At 37.2% G+C, this 16,794-nt stretch overlaps 1 protein-coding gene across 2 annotated transcripts; it reads left to right on the top strand.

Moving 5' to 3' along the window:
• The first annotated feature begins 12,850 nt into the window (after positions 1–12,850).
• LOC113280933 lies at positions 12,851–16,546 on the top strand. Of its 2 annotated transcripts, none has more exons than XM_026529542.1 (5): positions 12,851–13,145; positions 13,842–13,985; positions 14,659–14,808; positions 15,104–15,947; positions 16,150–16,546. In XM_026529542.1, exons 4-5 carry the CDS (start codon positions 15,371–15,373, stop codon positions 16,254–16,256), a joined length of 684 nt encoding a protein of 227 aa, XP_026385327.1. In that variant the 5' UTR covers positions 12,851–13,145; positions 13,842–13,985; positions 14,659–14,808; positions 15,104–15,370; the 3' UTR covers positions 16,257–16,546. The 2 variants fall into 2 exon arrangements, with proteins under 2 accessions (XP_026385327.1, XP_026385326.1); XM_026529541.1 differs by having other exon boundaries at positions 13,842–14,565.
• Positions 16,547–16,794: the final 248 nt, after the last annotated feature.

Raw genomic sequence — 16,794 nt, 5'->3', positions numbered from 1 at the left:
GATAAAAAGTATGATATTTTTAGACTTTCATGGAAAATTACGGTTGGGTTGGGCTTCGTTCCAACCGTAATTCAGTCTAACGTCTGGGTTTGGAAGAGGGTTGTGCTTCGTTACCAACCGTAAGTTTTGTTTACGCCTAGCTTTAGAATAATTCCAAACGTAACTGATTTCCAATAGGACAAACCTTGAGAATTATGTCTAGGTTAGATTCATCCAAAACCCAGACGTAAATAGTTTTTGCATGGGTATTTATTACTTTTTTTACGTCTAGGTTAGGGTTTTGGATTTCCAAATGTAAGTTGAAACGTCTAGGTTGGATTTTCTTCGTTCCCAACCGTAACTGAAAACGTCTAGGTTAGAGGTTGAATTTTTCAACCGTAACCTTTCTTATGCCTAAAACGTCTGGGTCTGTGTACCTTACAACCTGGACGTAATGTTGGTTTTCCTTCTTTTTTTTTGACTAATGTTGTGATATTTTGGTTCATAGATCGTTCTTCCACCTATCCTAATGCCTTCTCAACCTAATGCAAACGAAATTCTAACTGAAGATTCATCCCATCACTATTTGAATGACTTGGTAAGTGTTTTTTTCTTTTTTGAAACTAATGGAAAGATATGTTGCTTATTCATTATGTTTTTATTTTTTTTACTAACTTTGAGTTTTTGGAATATGTAGACATGGAAAGATAAAAAGATGCAAAGAAATGGGCTATAGAACATGGCAAGTTAATTATGTGTGTTATAGTTTGTAATTCTTGGCTTGAGGATATATATTTTAGAGTGTCGCATCGTGCAATTGATATGATCATGAAAGAAGTGATACAATTTGAGTTGGGTAACTTTGACGGAGGAGAGTGTGTTTGTCCTAATATGACAAGTTTGGGCCTCCCATGTCGGCATGTCATAGCCAATTACAAAGAAAGAGTTATTCCGCTATAATATGTTGATCCCTTTTGGCAAAAACTAACGTTCGATGAAACAATAGTTGACCAAGATTTTGGAGGAACAATAGTTAAACAATTAGCAAGAAATATAGGAAAAAGTCCAATGGTTGGAATATTTCCGTCAAGTGAAAGGAAGGGAACGGTTCGTATTCCAAACGTAACTTACAAACCACCCCTAGAGATGAACTACGTGAGCACCAAGATTATTACATACCAATGATGAGATTTGAAAAAGACGAGTCTGAGACGGTGTTAAACGAAAGGTTTGTCGCATGGGAAAAGCGGTTACAAGGAAATAAATGTTTGACAAGTGGGTATTGGATGTCAATGCCAATAAACGGCCAACTACTCGCCAATGCATTCAATTGCACTGTCCATTATATCTCAAATTCATTGAGCTTCACATTTGCACCAACAAGAATACCATATGATGAAGAATTGCAAATAAGAAGAGTGGTGATTGGTTACGTGCACGGAAATCATTTAATCGTCCTCCAAATTAGTGAAGGATGCCCTATCACCTCCCCACGTTCTTCTACCGCCTTTCGTGTTCCTCCAAACATATATTTCAGATTCTTCAACATTATCTTCTTGACAGGCATAGATGGACCTTCTCTTGGTTCATCTCCACCGGCCCACTTAAATTGTTTCTTCGTCTCAGCTCTCTCCCATCCAAGTGTGTCTTTGACAAGGATGATGAGTGCTAAAAAGTGCATATTTCTATATATTTTTCTTGGCATTTAACTCATCTTTTGTGCATTAATTCTACATTTTATCCCATATTCTGTATTTTCATTGTTTTCAAGAATAAATACTTTTCTTAATTAATTTTGCATTTTTAGGTACTAAATAAAGCCTGGTTATCTCACAGAGCGAAAAGAGCAAAGGAACGGCAAAGACTCTCGCTAGGAGGAAGCGAAGAATGATGTTTGCAAGAGCCGGATCAACTAGAAGTGGGCTTGAAGAGGAAGAATTGTTCTTAAAGAAGATATGGGCTTGGCATACCCAAGACACAAAACCCTTACCCAAATCCATTTCCATTATCCATACCCATTTCCATAAGAGCCGTCAGATTGGATCCATCTTGCCATCCAACGGTCGCCTCATCATTGTGCATCAAAATCCGAAGCTCCTGTCAAACACTATAGTACCTAACTCCATCTGAAGCCGTCAGTTTTGTTGTATCTCATCATCCAACGGTCGTTCCTATCGCGCCGTTGGATTATTCCATCATCTTTTCATCCTACGCTTTCGCTTCGCTGAGCATCAACCTTTTATACGTCCGTCTAACACCCTAGTCACCGAACCCTATTACCCAACCAAACAGACCCTTCTTCTCTATTGGGTTCTTCTTCTCATCTTCCCCAAAAACTCCACAGTCCTACCACCATACCGCCTGCAACTCCACTGCCACCACCATCTCTTCCATCACCACCTCGAGCTTCACCATCTCCATCCTCCCGACCAAATCAGAGCCATCACCATCATCCAGCTCCCTAGTATTTCCCTCTCTTGTTCTTAGCATCAACCCTAAGTGCTACAAATAAGAAAGAGAAAAGCTAGGGCATCAGTAGACGCAATTGAGAGCAGTTCAAGCTGAGGAGGAGCAGAGGGAACAGCAACAGGGCCTGGGTCGAGCAGAATTCACACATGGGTGACAGAATTTGATTTTCCCCAAATCAATTTAGGGTTTTCAAAATTAGGGTTTTTAGAAATTAGGGATTTGATGTAAGCTATAAATAGAAACTGATGTAGAATGTTTAAACGGTTCTTGGGTTATCCGAGATACCCCCTAATTGGGTTAATTTCATGTTTAATTTCAATTTCAATTCCATAATACTATCAGTACATGTTCTTCACTGTTAAATTTTGTTCTTGTGTTCTAAACTTTGTTCTGATGTTATGTTCATGCTCTTGTGAATCTTCTACTGTTAGTCCTGTAATTCCCCTGTTTACTCACATGTTCTTGTTTTGAGTCTTAATGCTTGACAAACATGAAAACTCCTAACTTCAGCATGTTCTAAATCCACCACTAGGGTGAGAAGACCCTTAAGCCTTGTTGGTTAGCCTTTAGGTTGATTCTTGTAGAACTCAAAATAGTCTAGGCTAGCTAAATTCCTAAAAGCCTCACTGACTTGTGATTAGTGGTGCTGTAAAAAGACCACTAATGCTAGGGGTTAGTGGTAGTTCTAAGGGATTAACCAGCCATATTAGTTAGAGACCTAGAAACCTAAATGACCTGTGATTGTTTATGCTTTAATCAGATAGCCAATGCTAGGGGTTAATCTAAGGATTTTAGGTTAGATAACTTGCCACATGAATTGCCCTGGCCAAGAGACTAGCTTGAACTAGACCCTCTTGTCCATTAGGGACAAGGATTTATCCCAGGCTAACTAGCTAGGTGAAAGAGAATTCTCATCCATCTCCATACACTTCCATTCCCACTGTTTTCATTTTCTTCACTACTTTTCCACTTTGTTTCCCTGTCACTGCCTTTGGCCCTTGGCCATTGTCTTTGTTTTGTCACATTGTTACTATATCACTACCTCACTGTAAATATATCACCTTCACTGTCGTTGTACATATGCATTGTAGCCTTGTTTCCCTGCCTTGGCCTATCCCTCATTGTCACTGCCTTGCATATAGAATTAGCTTAGCTAGGAAAACTTCATAACACCCCAAGTCCCTGTGGATTCGACCCGTACTTGTGCACTCACTGCAACAACACCGTGCACTTGCGGTATCACTGTAGGCATCCATTTATTCATCTTATTTACACATCTATATTCGCCTACCAAGTTTTTGGCGCCGCTGCCGGGGACTCGGTAGCGGTGCCATTGTTGTTTTATTTTTCTTTACTTTACCCTGTACATATTTTGTTTAGTTTTTTCTTTTCAGTCATTGCTACTGCAACTGTGTAGTTCTGCATCATTTGCATACTACTTGTATATATGTGTTAGCTGTACTGTTAGTTGTAGTTTTAGCTTTTCAGTAAATCGCATCATTGTTTTATCTCACATTTAGTTTAAGTCACCTGCATCATAAGTCCTGTAACATATCCTTGTTGTTTTTCTTTCCTTGCTCATTTGCTTGCTGTTGCTCTTCGCTTGCAGCTACACTTGCATCATTTGCTGTTTACATTGCATTCTTGCTGTTTGCATCTTCATCTAGTTGTTTGCTTGTTGTTCTTGCACAGCATCAGAGCATCTTCTTGCCTGTTGCTTTATTGCACTGCTGTGAACTGCTTAGCCCATTTGCACCTTTGTTGCTGGTTCTTCCTTGAACCTGGTGCTGCTGCTGCTTGCACTGCCTCTACTGTTGCTGGTGAACTGGTGGAACTGAGGCTGTTACTTTCCCTGTTGCTGCCTGCTGCTGCCTTCTGCACCTGTTGCTGTGTGACCTGACCCAAAGCCTGCTGTTGTGCTGTTGCTGCTACTGCTGATCTGCTCCTGCTGCTAGGCCTGAAGTGGTGCTGCTGCCATTCATAAGCCAAGCCCAACTGGGCCTCAACAAAGACAAAAGCTTAGGATGATCCAAAGCCCAACTGGGCTTTTGCAACCAAACTGAGCAGTTGGGCTGTGCTTAAGCAAGTAAGCCTAAACCCATTAAGAGAACCCAACCTGTGGGCTTCCATTTTTTATTTGTGGGCTTGTAATAATTTCTTCCATTTTCTATTGGGTTTGTAATTTGAACAGAACTGTGGGCTTGACCCAGCAAAAATTTGAAAAACGTTTTTAGGCCCAAGTGGGCCTCGCACTTTGGCTCTCTGATAGCCCAAAAATCAAATACCCAGCTGGGCCTCGTGCATTCATGGGCTTGGTTCCCTGAACTCGTTAGTTGGGCCTTGTACTCAAATCTCTAGGCCGTTCGCTGGGCTTGTCCCACAGAAAATTTGAACCAGTTAGCTGGGCCTCATCCCATTAAAACCAAAAGGAGTTTTCAAATCCCATAAAAAAACCAAATGTTTTTCATTCCCATCAAAACCAAAATTTTCCCATAAAAAACCAAATTTTTGAAAACCCATTAAAACCAAATAGTGGGCTTTGTGTCTTTTCAATATGGGCCAACCTCGTGCTCTCCATGAATACATGTATCCCACAATAAAAATTCCATTATCATGTATTGTCTTACCTCAAACCAATAACCCTTTTAAAATAAATACAAGCATGATACAAATACTTCCTATATTTCGAGGGTTCGATTCTGAGAACCCCTATACTCATGTAAGAGAGTTTGAACAAATTTTTCGGACTATGCAACCTGATCATATGTCCGAAGACTCTCTGAAATTGCGTTTGTTTACATTTTCTCTAAAGGAAAGGGCCAAAACATGGTTTTACGGTTTGAGACCACAATCAATCAACACTTGGGATCAACTCACAGATCTATTTTTCAGAAAATTCTTTCCACATCATAGGACCATCGCTATTCGTCAAAGTATCAATTGTTTTGTCCAATTGGATGAGGAAACTGTTTTTCACTATTTTGAACGTTTTAATGATTTGTTGAGCGAATGTCCGCACCATGGATTTGAGAAGTGGAGACTTGTCGTCATCCTCTATGAGGGACTAGACTTTAAATCTCGAACCATGGTTGAGTCTATGTGTAATGGTAAATTTCTTGATAAATCTGTGGATGATGCATGGAAATTTTTAGCTGAGATTGCAGAGAAAACCCATCAATGGGAATCTGTTAGGGAAACAGGGACAACACCACATGGTATGAGTCACCCCCATGAGTTAGAGTCTTATTCTTGTGATAGCTCCGACCTTAGGATTGAAAATTATCCTAGATTGCAAAATCCCTATCATGATGATGATGATGATTATGATGTTATGTTAGAAGAACATGTCTATACTGAAAATGTTATGGAACCTTTAGGTTCAATTACATTAGGCTTCTCTGCCTCGACCTTCATGAATGATGTTTCTTCTAGTATTCCATATACATGTGATGTTGATACTGATTTTGAGCATGTGCATCTGTCCTATGAAAATGACTTAGGTAATATAGAATCTTCTGTTGACACTAATATGCATGAAAATATGTGTCTGATTCTCTACCTAGGTCACATTGTGATATTTCTCCTGATTTGCCGATGCATGAGAATAAATTTGTTGATGATGTTGATGACTATGATTGTGATCTGGCCAATTTGTTTGATGATTGTGAGCATGTTGTGACACGTGTAGAAGACTTAGGAGATGTTGATGTGATTAGTAATGATGTGCCTATCGTCCTACATAAGTCACAATCTGATGGCCTTCCACCCAACCTAGATTTGGTTTGTACCCATATTGTCAAACCGATTTTTCTGAGAGTCCCTAATCTAGGTTTGGAACTGTGTGCTTCCCAAGTCCTTTTGGACTATTTTGCATCTAAGTATAATATCTTTGAGGAGCCACAGTTTGAATTAGCATGTTTGCCCGTCCCTAGCAAAGTTCATTTCGAGCTAGACCTTGTGCATGATGAACCCCCAAAACTGCGAGATTTTGTTTCCAAAATTTTATCCGTTGAAAAATCCAGGTTTGGGGGTAGCTCATTTTGTTTCACAGTTTCACTTGCGTTTCTTTCCTGTTATATTTGTGTGAAGCTGTTGAAACCTCTACACTTTGTCTTTTGGGTTGATCCTCAACTCTTTAGATTGTTAGTGTATGGTGAATTTTTTGTATATAATCCAGTAGATAAAATTTCTTAAAAACCTTTTTGTTTCTTTTGTATATATTTTGCTAATCCAATATGATCTCGGCTGACATATGTTGGATTTTTTTCCTTGAATAACGGAGTTCTAATCTTGCTTTCGCCGAAATCGGGTATTCTCTTTCCTTTTTCTCTACTCAACATGATCCTCTTCATATGTTGTATTATAATTTTGTTCATATTTTGAAACATTGAGGACAATGTTTAGTTTAGGTTTGGGGGTGAAAATTAGATACTTTGATAATATGCCATAATTGAAAACAAGAACTTCTTCTTTTTGAAAAAAATGAAAAAATGAAAATAAAAAATAAAAAATTGAAAAAAACATAAAAATGGAGCTCATTTACCTTGAAATGTTGACTCTTGTGCAAATATGTAATTTTTAGGAGTCTTAGTCTAGATATTTAGGCACCCTGATTCTAGCACAATTCACATAGTGATAAGAAATTTGCACGCGCACGATCTACCAATACATGTATAGCCTCATCCTTGAGGTGTTCTATCGGAAGTTTTAGTTGCCAATCACTTTAGAATACTGAACGAAACTTGACTAGCTTGTTCTTTGGTTGGTTGGGATAGAAGGTGGAGGTTACATTAAGAAAGACAACCATCGAATTTAACTGGGTGCATCAAAAAGGGCTACCTCTTGCAAAATGTCATGTAATCTTTTGTTTCCTTTTGTATATGTATCAAAAGTGTTTCCTTGTAAAAAAAAAATAAAAAAAAAAATGATGTATATATTCAAAAAATAAAAAAAATAAAAAAAATAAAAAAAAAGAATGAAAAGAATGAAAAAATCAACTATTTTTCAATTCTATCCTCTCTTGTTCCAAAAATAAAAGAGAGTAGTCAATGTAAATAAGAGTCATGTAAAGAGTCATCTTTTGTGTTTTTGTGTTATAAGCAAGGAAGGGTGTATGCCATTGATGTACAACGCGAGTAATTGTGAAATACCTCCAACTCATTCACAATTCTCGTAAAGTCCGGACAGCTAGCTATATTTCGACCTTGGTTCTTAGCCTGAGAAACTATCTCTTGGTGATTAGTAGTCATAACATCCGATCTTTCTTTACACATGTGTAGATACACTTTACACTCTTATCACATGTCTTTATTTGTTATCAGTGCTAGGATTGTGCCTTCGATAGCTAGATTGACATCTCCATTTTGCTGTGAGCTTCTACTGACTTGCGCATGTCACATTTGATGGAATCTGAGCTTATATTTTGTCCTAGAACTTTGTAGGTACGTTCTAAGCAAACCTTCACGAGACTTCAACTCGTCCACTAGGGACACTTAGTGGTTTAAAAGGCTTAGTGCATACGCTAAATGCATTCGAGAGACCAGCGACAGTGGTATAGGTAGGATTTCCTTAGTTTTGTTTTACTTGAGGACAAGTAAAATTCAGGTTTGTGGGTATTTGATGAGTGCTAAAAAGTGCATATTTCTATATATTTTTCTTGGCATTTAACTCATCTTTTGTGCATTAATTCTACATTTTATCCCATATTCTGTATTTTCATTGTTTTCAAGAATAAATATTTTTCTTAATTAATTTTGCATTTTTAGGTACTAAATAAAGCCTGGTTATCTCACGGAGCGAAAAGAGCAAAGGAACGGCAAAGACTCTCGCTAGGAGGAAGCGAAGAATGATGTTTGCAAGAGCCGGATCAACTAGAAGTGGGCTTGAAGAGGAAGAATTGTTCTTAAAGAAGATATGGGCTTGGCATACCCAAGACCCAAAACCCTTACCCAAATCCATTTCCATTATCCATACCCATTTCCATGAGAGCCGTCAGATTGGATCCATCTTGTCATCCAACAGTCGCCTCATCATTGTGCATCAAAATTCGAAGCTCCTGTCAAACACTATAGTACCTAACTCCATCTGAAGCCGTCAGTTTTGTTGTATCTCATCATCCAACGGTCGTTCCTATCGCGCCGTTGGATCATTCCATCATCTTTTCATCCTACGCTTTCGCTTCGCCGAGCATCAACCTTTGATACGTCCGTCTAACACCCTAGTCACCGAACCTTATTACCCAACCAAACAGACCCTTCTTCTCCATCGGGTTCTTCTTCTCATCTTCCCCAAAAACTCCACAGTCCTACCACCATACCGCCTGCAACTCCACTGCCACCACCATCTCTTCCATCACCACCTCGAGCTTCACCATCTCCATCCTCCCGACCAAATCAGAGCCATCACCATCATCCAGCTCCCTAGTATTTCCCTCTCTTGTTCTTAGCATCAACCCTAAGTGCTACAAATAAGAAAGAGAAAATCTAGGGCATCAGTAGACGCAATTGGGAGCAGTTCAAGCTGAGGAGGGGCAGAGGGAACAGCAACAGGGCATGGGTCGAGCAGAATTCACACATGGGTGAGAGAATTTGATTTTCCCCAAATCAATTTAGGGTTTTCAAAATTAGGGTTTTTAGAAATTAGGGATTTGATGTAAGCTATAAATAGAAACTGATGTAGAATGTTTAAACGGTTCTTGGGTTATCCGAGATATCCCCTAATTGGGTTAATTTCATGTTTAATTTCAATTTCAATTCCATAATACTATCAGTACATGTTCTTCACTGTTAAATTTTGTTCTTGTGTTCTAAACTTTGTTCTGATGTTATGTTCATGCTCTTGTGAATCTTCTACTGTTAGTCCTGTAATTCCCCTGTTTACTCACATGTTCTTGTTTTGAGTCTTAATGCTTGACAAACATGAAAACTCCTAACTTCAGCATGTTCTAAATCCACCACTAGGGTGAGAAGACCCTTAAGACTTGTTGGTTAGCCTTTAGGTTGATTCTTGTAGAACTCAAAATAGTCTAGGCTAGCTAAATTCCTAAAAGCCTCACTGACTTGTGATTAGTGGTGTTGTAAAAAGACCACTAATGCTAGGGGTTAGTGGTAGTTCTAAGGGATTAACCAGCCATATTAGTTAGAGACCTAGAAACCTAAATGACCTGTGATTGTTTATGCTTTAATCAGATAGGCAATGCTAGGGGTTAATCTAAGGATTTTAGGTTAGATAACTTGCCACATGAATTTCCCTGTCCAAGAGACTAGCTTGAACTAGACCCTCTTGTCCATTAGGGACAGGGATTTATCCCAGGCTAACTAGCTAGGTGAAAGAGAATTCTCATCCATCTCCATACACTTCCATTCCCACTGTTTTCATTTTCTTCACTACTTTTCCACTTTGTTTCCCTGTCACTGCCTTTGGCCATTGGCCATTGTCTTTGTTTTGTCACATTGTTACTATATCACTACCTCACTGTAAATATATCACCTTCACTGTCGTTGTACATATGCATTGTAGCCTTGTTTCCCTGCCTTGGCCTATCCCTCATTGTCACTGCCTTGCATATACAATTAGCTTAGCTAGGAAAACTTCATAACACCCCAAGTCCCTGTGGATTCGACCCGTACTTGTGCACTCACTGCAACAACACCGTGCACTTGCGGTAGCACTGTAGACATCCATTTATTCATCTTATTTACACATCTATATTCGCCTACCAAAGGACATAAAGGTCTTCCCAACTCATATTGTTGTCAAAACCTTCATAAACAGATTTTCCCTCAATGGCTAAGTCCAATATTTGCTTCGTGTCATCCGGCGTTATTGTCATCTCACCGAATGGGAGATGAAAAGTATCGGTTTCTAACCAATATTGCTCTCTAAAGGCAGTGGCAACAATAGAATCAAACTCATGCTGATGGTTGAGAATTCCATTACCTAGCCTTGTATCCGCTACAAGATCACGAACCGCTTTACATTCTTCCTCTAACGGCCAATAACCACCTTTTTTATGTTTCAATTTCTATATCGCAACTTCATGATCCTGCGAATAATGTCTAAACAACAAAATTGTTAACTTTCTAAATTATACCAAATAATATCAAGTTGAACAAAATCATGCAAAATAAGTAAAATTTTGAGATTATTACCTTGGTTTGGAAAACCTTAGCAGCCCATGAATATGGATAACCAAATAAGACCGTAGATTGATCAGGCGCTTCAACCCAAAGTCTACCATTCTTCTTCGAAGGAAAAAAATCATCGCCTTTAGGAATATGCTTGTCTATTGGTGAAGGTATCTTCCTCGGATTCTTTTCCTTCACTTGAGGTTTAGGTGTAGCTTCAGGTGAAGCAACAACAACTTGTTTCCCTTTGCCTTGAACAACAATTTCTTCTTCTTCTTGTTGATTTGGTGGATCCCTAATCACAAGTGTACTTACCGATATCATTGGTAGTTGAAATTGATCCCCTTCAATTACTAGATCTTGGAAAACATCATCTTCAATTTCAGGACATGTTGAGCTACTTCCTTGAATCATATCCTTCTTCTTGTTAGCATCCTTGGGTGACCTCTATAATCGAACCCACAATGAATTTCATGGCGAGGTGTAGGAGTATCTTTTGGTGTTAAGTTATTTCCTCTATTCTTTTTAGGCTTTGCTCTATCACGATTCCTGCAAATTACAAGAAATTCCACTTATACAATCAGTATTGATGAATTAGTAACACAAGTCGATCTATAAAAAAAAAAGATGTTCAGGATGAATTACGCCTAGACGCGACATATAGAAAACCTGGACGTCCATCTTTACGCCTTGGAAATGTAGTGGAAGAACCTATGCGTAAACCCAAAGTTGGAATTCTTCAAAACATCCAAGATAAATTACGCCTAGGTTCGACATTTAGAAAACCTGGACCTCCAACATTACGCCTGGGAAGTGTAGTGCAAGAACCTAGACGTAAACCCAAAGTTGGAATTCTTCAAAACATCCAGGAAGAATTGCGCCTAGGTTCTACATATATCAAACCTAGACGTCTTAAATTACGCCTAGATTCTTAAATTTGAACTTTGAAACCCAAAGTTCAAATTTCTTCAAAACATCCAGGAAGAATTACGCCTAGGTTTCAATCGAAACGTAAAACTAAAATTACGCCTAGGTTCACGATGGGAAAATTCAATAACTAAACCTAGGCGTGAAATTGGAATTACGCCTGGAAATCAACTAAACCTACACGTGAACGACATGCAGATCAAAGTTTACGCTTGCATTGAACTAAACCTAGGCGTAAGTTCTTCAAAAACTAAATTATGATTGAAAAATCTAGTACCGTACCCAGGCGTAACACTAGCAGAAAGTAAATAAAACCCTAATTTTACTTCGATTTCATTCGATTTAAGCACAAAAACGAGTACAAAAAGATGGGTTTGTTCGATTATTACCTTACATACACCATGGGTTGTTGTTGAGGAGTTTGAAAACTTGATTCTTCAATTGATTGAATCGGTGGAATGAGTTGAGGATGAAGTTGAGGTTGATTGAGATGTTGATTACCATCACTAGGATCAGTTTGCTTCTTCCTCATCTTTCATATAGATTTCGATCCAACGATGTTAAGGTTTTCGAATCGCCGATTAATCGAAAACGATGAAATGAACTGATGTGAAAATAGAAATTTACTGTGAAGAAGAAGAAGAGAAAGAGGAGAAGAAGAAGAGAGCAGGAGTCAAAAAGTGTGAAGATTAAGTTTTTATTCTGTTTTTCTCTTAGTTTTAATTGAAGGGTAATTTTGACAAATTGCTATGGAATCAAAAGTATCCCTTAACCAGATTTTTGGTCACCAGATATCCAAGTGAAGCCCCTCTAATGGAGTGTGATGCCCCAATAACAACCATCTTATTTATAGGTGGGACCATAACGATTAGGTCCTATGGCAAAATACGGTTATCATTTAGTCCATAATTGTTTAAAAATACATAAAATTGGTTAAAAAGACCAAAATCAACAATTCCTGGGTAAAAAAGACATGTAAATTTTGATATTGTTCAAATGGACGAGAATGCAAAAATAGTCAGGATGTGAACAGTTTCATCCTACCCTTTTTCAAATATTTTTTCTTATTTTTAATTTACATCATGATGCATCCAACTTCATCCTCACTATTTTTTAAGTTTAAGCCAAGATGAATCCATTTTTATTCTTGCTATTTTTTTGGTGTCAATTTCACCCATATTAATTTTTACTCGTCCATTAGAACCATGCTTTAAAAATATTTGGACAAATGACCCATTTTCCGTTAAAAATATGGAAAATGACCAATATATCCTTCCATAGAAATTACCGCCTTAAAGGCGAGGAACCGTATAACTTCATTTCTTCTCTATATTCCAGAAACGTTTCACTTCTCTTTCTTCTCCGTTCTTCTCTATTTTCACACATATTCAGAGACAAAAATTGAAATATACTCTAATAAACTAATCAAAACCCTCTGATATTATTTCAGAATCAAAACTATTCAACTGCTATATTCAATTTCATCCAAAAAAATCACCGATCAATTTCATCCGAAAACTCTAAAAATGAAGAAATCAAAGAATAATTCACAATCAAATACAGATAAAAACAAGCAAATAGTTATAGTTGAACAACAATCAACTGTGCAAGAAGAAACGGAGGAACATATTCAAGAAATCCAAGGTACGTTTCAGAAACCTAATTTCAGATCTAAATTTTTCATCTGTGTTATTCAAATTCTTTACGCTTCGGAGATGGAGTTTACCTAGGATGATGAACTCCGTGCTTTATGTATGTTTCTTGATGAGAGTTCACCAATGTTGATGAACTATGTTGTGCTAGACTTGCTTTTGGAGACGAAGTTCACCAAGGATGATGAACTTTGTGCTTTTTGTATGTTTCTTGGTGAGAGTTCACTATTGTTGGTGAACTATGTTATGCTAGACTTGCTTTTGGAGACGGAGTTCACCAAGGGTGATGAACTCCGTGCTTTATGTATGGTTTTTGGTGAGAGTTCACCACTGTTGATGAACTATGTTGTGCTTGTCCTGCTTTTGGAGATGCTTTATGAGAGTTCACCACTGTTGGTGAACTATGTTGTGCTAGTCCTGCTTTTGAAGACGGAGTTCATCACCTTTGGTATGTTTTGCGGCGGGAGTTCATCAATGTTGGTGAACTATGTTTTTGCTAGTCCTGCATATGGATATGGAGTTCACCTTCTTTGGTGAACTCCGTGCTTTATGTAAGCTTTATGAACTCTAGACTTTGTAGTGGGAGTTCAACATGCTTTGTAGTAGGAGTTCATTATTTATATTGTTATCATAGATGGTTCTTGTCCAGAGTTCATTTATAACTTACGTTTTTCCTTTTTATATGTAGATGAGGATGGGAATAAAGCTAGTAAAAAGTCAACTATAAAGTTCAAAGGTAGCTTTGCTGCTTTCAATTTGCTTGCTAGCAGTATTATGAAACTGCAAGGAGGAGAAGCTTTAAATGCAGAGCAGATTGCACTGCTGAAAAAGAGTAGGTTTGGAATGTGATGCATGTATTTCTAGTAGACAAAATTGCTAGCTCTGAGTGAAATAAGAAAGTCAAACCATGTCAACTCCTATGGAAAGCACACAAAATAATTCCTGGAAAAGATTGTGTATTTGAATTCACATTTGGAGAAAAAACATACATCTTAAGATCTTCTCCTGAAAAGCTTTCAATAATGTATGGCATTCCGTGTATGCAAGATGGATGAATAAAATATGTATTGCTAGAGTCTCCAACAATTAGTGATTGCAGATATGGAAGGTTCTATAAAGCACATGGATTTACTCCACCTGACAGAAGAAAGTATGACATAAGAAATGCTGAATTAAAATCTAAGAACCTTGAGTTGGTTAAAGAGAAAACACATAATGAAGATCTTGTTACAATGATGGAACTTTTTTTGTTGTCAACACTTTTTCTTACTACTGGTGATGGAGGTTCCATCCATTGTAAGTACATTGTCTTACTAGAGTCTGGTAGAGTGTCCTGGCCTCATCTAATTCACAATCATATCATGGAAAGTGTAGCGAGAGAGTATACTGAAGGATGTTACATGTATTTATTGGTAAGATGAAACATATAATGAAATGCATATTATAAATAGCTTGTTTATTTGTTGGTGTTGTTAACTAACTGGTAAAAGTTGTTTTGTTTATAGACTTGGCTTGCTGAGCATTCCAAAGAATTGATACCCAGGTGGAAAGTAGAAGATAAAAACAATTAGAACAATTACCGTCCCAGGTTCGCAAGGTGGAACATCAGAGATATCTTCAAATCATTGGAAATGAATATTTCAGACTTTGGAGAGGTAAAGTTCATTTCTTACAGAAATTCATGATCTTTGATGAGCAATGGATTTTATTATTATTGAGTTGAATCCTCTTATTGATTCCTCTTTAAATGACTTCGTACTTTGTTACTTATAAGGGTTCATTTTGTTTAGTGAACACCTAAATTACATTGTTGATTTCTTTTAAGAGTTTATTTTTCTAGGTGAAATCTTAGATTCCTTGTTGTTTATTAGTTGTTACCTATTCTTATTTAATAGTAGTTCATTCTGTTTAATGAATTCCTAATTGTGAATCAATTTTCTTTATGTGCAGTTGTCACAAAATTTCATGGAGAATTACACTGATATTTAACAAACAATACTGAACCAAGTAAGGATGAAGACAAAGGTTGAATTGCTTAAAGAAGAGTATGATGGTATGGTTGTTCAAATTGAAGAATTAGAAACTAAGTGTACCGAATAGCTTAAAGCACTGAAATCTAAGCATGCTGCGGAGATTAAAGAAATGAGGCGTATCCATAAAGGGTAAATAGCAGAACTTGAGGTTAGACAACAAGAATTGGAAGCTCTACTTGCATAAATGACAGTTGGAAAGTTGTCTTTTGATCACAAGGTTGACTCTCTTTCTAGACACTTAACATCTAAGAAATCTGAAGTTGATGATATTCTGCAAAGAAAAGGAGTTAAATCCGCAGTTCAGTATATGACAAAATTGGCAACAAAATTCTTGCAAGTTGCTTTCCAACTTGAGTACAAGAATGAATTGTTGGGTGATGAAATTAACAACTTACTGAATGATCAAGGTGTCAATGAAGCTGGCAATCAAGTTGTAGAAAATGTAAATGAAGTTGATGGATTTGAAACTGGAAACCAAGGTGCAGAAAATCCACATGAGAATAATGAAATGGAAGTCGAAGAAGATACTATTTTACCTAGTAATGATGAAGAAGCTGTGAATCTTAACTCTGATGAAGGTGTTAGTGCGCTTCAAATCAATTTCCCAATGTTTAATGTTCAAAATATCTCTGAAGAAATAGATGTCAGTGGATTGGAGAGTAGGCTGCAGAAATTGATTCATGAAGATGTTGGATTATTACCATCACTCAACAGTTCAGATGAAATTCTTTCTGAATATGAACCCCAACCTATGGATCTAGGTAATCTTTTTTTCTTCTTGAACTCTTCCTATTTTCGGTTAATTTTAAATGAACACTATATACTATATCATACAATATAATCTGTTCTTGTCAGTTCATTTTGCAACATTTTAAGAAGAAATGAACTCTATTCATTTCTTGATTTTAATACAGCTCTAACATTTTATTATGTTGTTTTGTCATTTCCTTTTCTAATTAACAGAAAACAACATCCAAATATGTACATTGCCAGAGCTTGAAGAGTATGCAAATCTGCAACTCCATACGTTGTCAGAAGAAGTAGATGCTAAGCTTCAGAAGAATGGATAGTTGAATGAAATGGAATTTTTTGTAGCTGTAACAGATACGCTCCACCAAATAAATTCTAGTCGTCATTCTTTCTCAATTGGGATGACACGGATTGTACAAGTTGTTGATCCAGCAAACAAGATTGAGACAGTTTCACAGACTGTTGCAGATTTGAATGAACATGGTCTTGGTTCTTTTTATGTTTTGTTTTTTTACCTTTGCATAGCATGTTTGTAGAAGTTACCCAACACTTTATTTTGATCTTTGTTCAATTTGGAGAAGAACACAAACAAGTCATGAGCGTTTATACTAATCACACATATTGGTAATTCAAAAGATATGCAATGAATAAAAATACCAATAATGTCTGGCGATTTCCTTTTCGATTCACAAAACAAGTTCATGAAATTAATTCCTTAAAACATTGTTTCCTAGGATGAAATCCTCATCTCATACCCATACATAATCACAATAGCATTCACACGATCATGTCGACGTCTTATATACAAAGTTTAATGGTTAAGCTATAAACCTCGTATTGTATTCCTTAATACTATAT

The sequence above is a fragment of the Papaver somniferum genome, chromosome 5 (genome assembly GCF_003573695.1).
Source record: "Papaver somniferum cultivar HN1 chromosome 5, ASM357369v1, whole genome shotgun sequence".
In the NCBI taxonomy this organism is placed as follows: Eukaryota; Viridiplantae; Streptophyta; class Magnoliopsida; order Ranunculales; family Papaveraceae; genus Papaver; species Papaver somniferum.
This window is presented reverse-complemented; position numbering and strand designations above follow the sequence as displayed.